This window comes from Alligator sinensis, unplaced genomic scaffold (assembly GCF_000455745.1).
Source record: "Alligator sinensis unplaced genomic scaffold, ASM45574v1 scaffold1462_1, whole genome shotgun sequence".
Lineage (NCBI taxonomy): Eukaryota > Metazoa > Chordata > Crocodylia > Alligatoridae > Alligator > Alligator sinensis.
The window spans coordinates 439,727-442,193 of record NW_005842850.1 but is presented as its reverse complement, the minus strand read 5'-3'; the positions used below and the strand labels follow the sequence as shown (position 1 = coordinate 442,193).

At 66.0% G+C, this 2,467-nt stretch overlaps 2 protein-coding genes across 2 annotated transcripts in view; both read left to right on the top strand.

Moving 5' to 3' along the window:
* The window catches only part of NPC1L1 (NPC1 like intracellular cholesterol transporter 1), a 14,781-nt gene extending 12,863 nt beyond the window's left edge, over positions 1 to 1,918 (top strand). The window contains 6 exon segments of the mRNA XM_025191668.1: positions 1 to 10; positions 12 to 112; positions 223 to 454; positions 737 to 850; positions 1,022 to 1,184; positions 1,465 to 1,918. The exon segment at positions 1 to 10 is cut by the window's left edge and continues 61 nt beyond it. Coding sequence (XP_025047453.1) covers positions 1 to 10; positions 12 to 112; positions 223 to 454; positions 737 to 850; positions 1,022 to 1,184; positions 1,465 to 1,577 — 733 coding nt within the window. The 3' untranslated portion in view covers positions 1,578 to 1,918.
* A 120-nt stretch (positions 1,919 to 2,038) lies between these two features.
* The window catches only part of MRPS24 (mitochondrial ribosomal protein S24), a 2,113-nt gene continuing 1,684 nt past the window's right edge, over positions 2,039 to 2,467 (top strand). The window contains exon 1 of the mRNA XM_025191666.1: positions 2,039 to 2,066. Coding sequence (XP_025047451.1) covers positions 2,039 to 2,066 — 28 coding nt within the window. The remainder of the gene's footprint in view (positions 2,067 to 2,467) is intronic.

The following is a 2,467-nucleotide window of genomic DNA, read 5'->3' as shown; positions in this document are numbered from 1 at the left end:
CCCGGGAGTCCACGGGGGCGCTGGCAGCCGCACGGGCACTGGCTGCTAACATCACGGCTTCCATGCGCCGCGTGCCTGGCACCGACCCGAGCTTCCGCGTCTTCCCCTACTCGTGAGTCCAGGACTGAGGGGTGCTGGGGGTGGGTGCCACATGGGGGCCCTCTGGGACTCCCTGGTGGTCCTGGGACAGGCGAGTGCTGAGCGGGGCTGGGTGGCTGGCAGGCTGCCCTACGTGTTCTATGAGCAGTACCTGAGCATCGTGGGCGAGGGACTGTTCACGCTGGGACTGTGCCTGGTGCCCACCTTTGCTGTCAGCTGCCTGCTGCTGGGCTTGGAGCTGCGCCTGGGCCTGGCCAACCTGGTGGCCGTGCTGTCTGTGCTGGTGAGCACTGGTGGTGCCATGGCCCTCTGGAGCATCCCCTACAATGCTGTCGCCCTCGTCAACCTTGTTGCGGTGTGTTGCCCTGACCTCTGAACCCCGACCCCCACCCGTGCCCCCCTGCCCTGATGCACCATAGCCCAGTGTGCCTCTTATACCCCCCTCAGCTGCTATGTCCTACCCTGGCACTGCCCCTTGCTCCCTCTCACCCTCCCTCCTGCCCCCCACCGCAGGGACCCCTTATATGCCCTGGCACAGCCCTGTGCCTTCCAACTACCCCAATCCCAGCTCTGGGCTGGCCCCAGCCCCGGCAGGTAGTGCCCCCAGCCACCAATACTTCCTATGTCCCCCCTGCAGACTGTGGGCATCTCAGTGGAGTTCACGTCCCATATCACCCGCTCCTTCGCCATCAGCACCCGGCCAGGGCGCCTGGAGCGCGCCAAAGAAGCCACTGTGGACATGGGCAGCGCTGTGAGTGCCCGTGGTTGTGGAGGGCACAGGCAGCTCAGGGCTGGCTGGGGGGAGATGCCAGGCTCTGGGGCACGGGGAGAGGGCGCAGTTCTGGCCTGGTGGGGAGATGGAAGGGTGTGGGGGCAGGGCAGGGCAGGGGTTGCCACTTGCCCTCTGATCCCTGCCCCTTAGGTGGTGGCAGGTGTGGCCATGACCAACCTGCCAGGCATCGTGGTGCTGGCATTCGCACGGGCACGGCTGGTGCAGATCTTTTTCTTCCGCCTCAACCTCATCGTCACGCTACTGGGCCTGGTCCACGGGCTAGTACTGCTGCCCGTGCTGCTCAGCTATTTCGGTGCGGGCATGGGACTGTGCCAGGGGGCTGGAGCTGGGGTAGAGGGCACGGAAGGGGGCACAGGGGGCTAAGGCGGGGGCATGGGGAAGGAGCTGGACCTGGGGTCGAGGGTGGAGACGGGTTGCAGCTGGGGCACAAAGGGGGAGCCAGGGAGTATGGGGCTGGGGGGCGAAGGTTTGCTCTTGGTATGGGGGGCACAGGTTGGGGGCTGGGATAGGGTGTACGGGGTTTGGGCTGGGGGCCCAGCGGATGCCCAGCCCTGAATCTGCTGTGCCCGTAGGCCCACCCCCACTGATGAGCCTGTCCCCAGCGAAGACCCTGACCAGCACTGGCCCTGGCACCCAGGCCCCCGAGGACCCCAGCAAGGATCCCCCCACATCCCCCCAGGCCTGAGCCCCACCTCCCCGGGGCTGCCAGGGCCTGGGTGGGTGGGAAACCAGTGCTATGCCGGACTCCTGGGTTCTGTTTGGGGTGGTTCCCCCAGGCTGGGCCTGGCCCTTGGGGTAATAAAGGCTGGTGATTTGCTCTGGCAAAGTCTCTACTTGTCTCTGTCTGTGCCTCGGGGAGGGAAGCCAGGCATCTGAGGCCCCAGGCAGGAGGGACCCAGAGACCCTGGATGCCTGGGTTCTGCCCCAACTGGGAAGGAGTCCTAGGACACTGGACACCTGGGTCCTATCCAGAATGGGGGTGGGCTGGTTCAGGGAGCCTGGACTCCTGGGTTCTATCCTGGATGGGGGAAGAGGTTGTTCCAGGAGCCAAGAGCCCTGGCTTACCATCTGTCCGGGTTTTCCCAGACACGTCCTCTTTTTGAGCCCTCTGATCTCTGTCCGGGTGGGTTTTTTAAATCTGCTCAAATGTCCAAGATTTTCCTTTGCTCCGCTGGTGGGAGCGGAGAGCACAGACGGACCCGCCTGCAGCTTGTGGAGGCGGCTGACCCAGGCGGTGTACTCTGCTGCCTCCAGTCGCCTCCCCCTGCTCCCACCCCGGAGCAAAGCGAAGTCCTGGGCGTTCGGGCAGGGCAGGGGCTGGGGCAGGAGCTGCACCAGGGCGGGACTTGGAGGGTGCCTGCCCCTCCCGCGGGGAAAACCGGGGGCGGCAGCCCCCCCCCCCCTGCCATGTGTCCTCTTTTTGGACCTGGAAATACGTAACCCGGGTGGGAGCCCGGACACGCGGGCTGTACTAGCTGCGGGGTCCGGGAGCGCAGACGCCTGGCTTCTTCCTTGGCTGCGCGCGTCTCGGACGCCTGGGCTCTGTCCTGGCGGGGGTGGGACGGGGACTCGGAC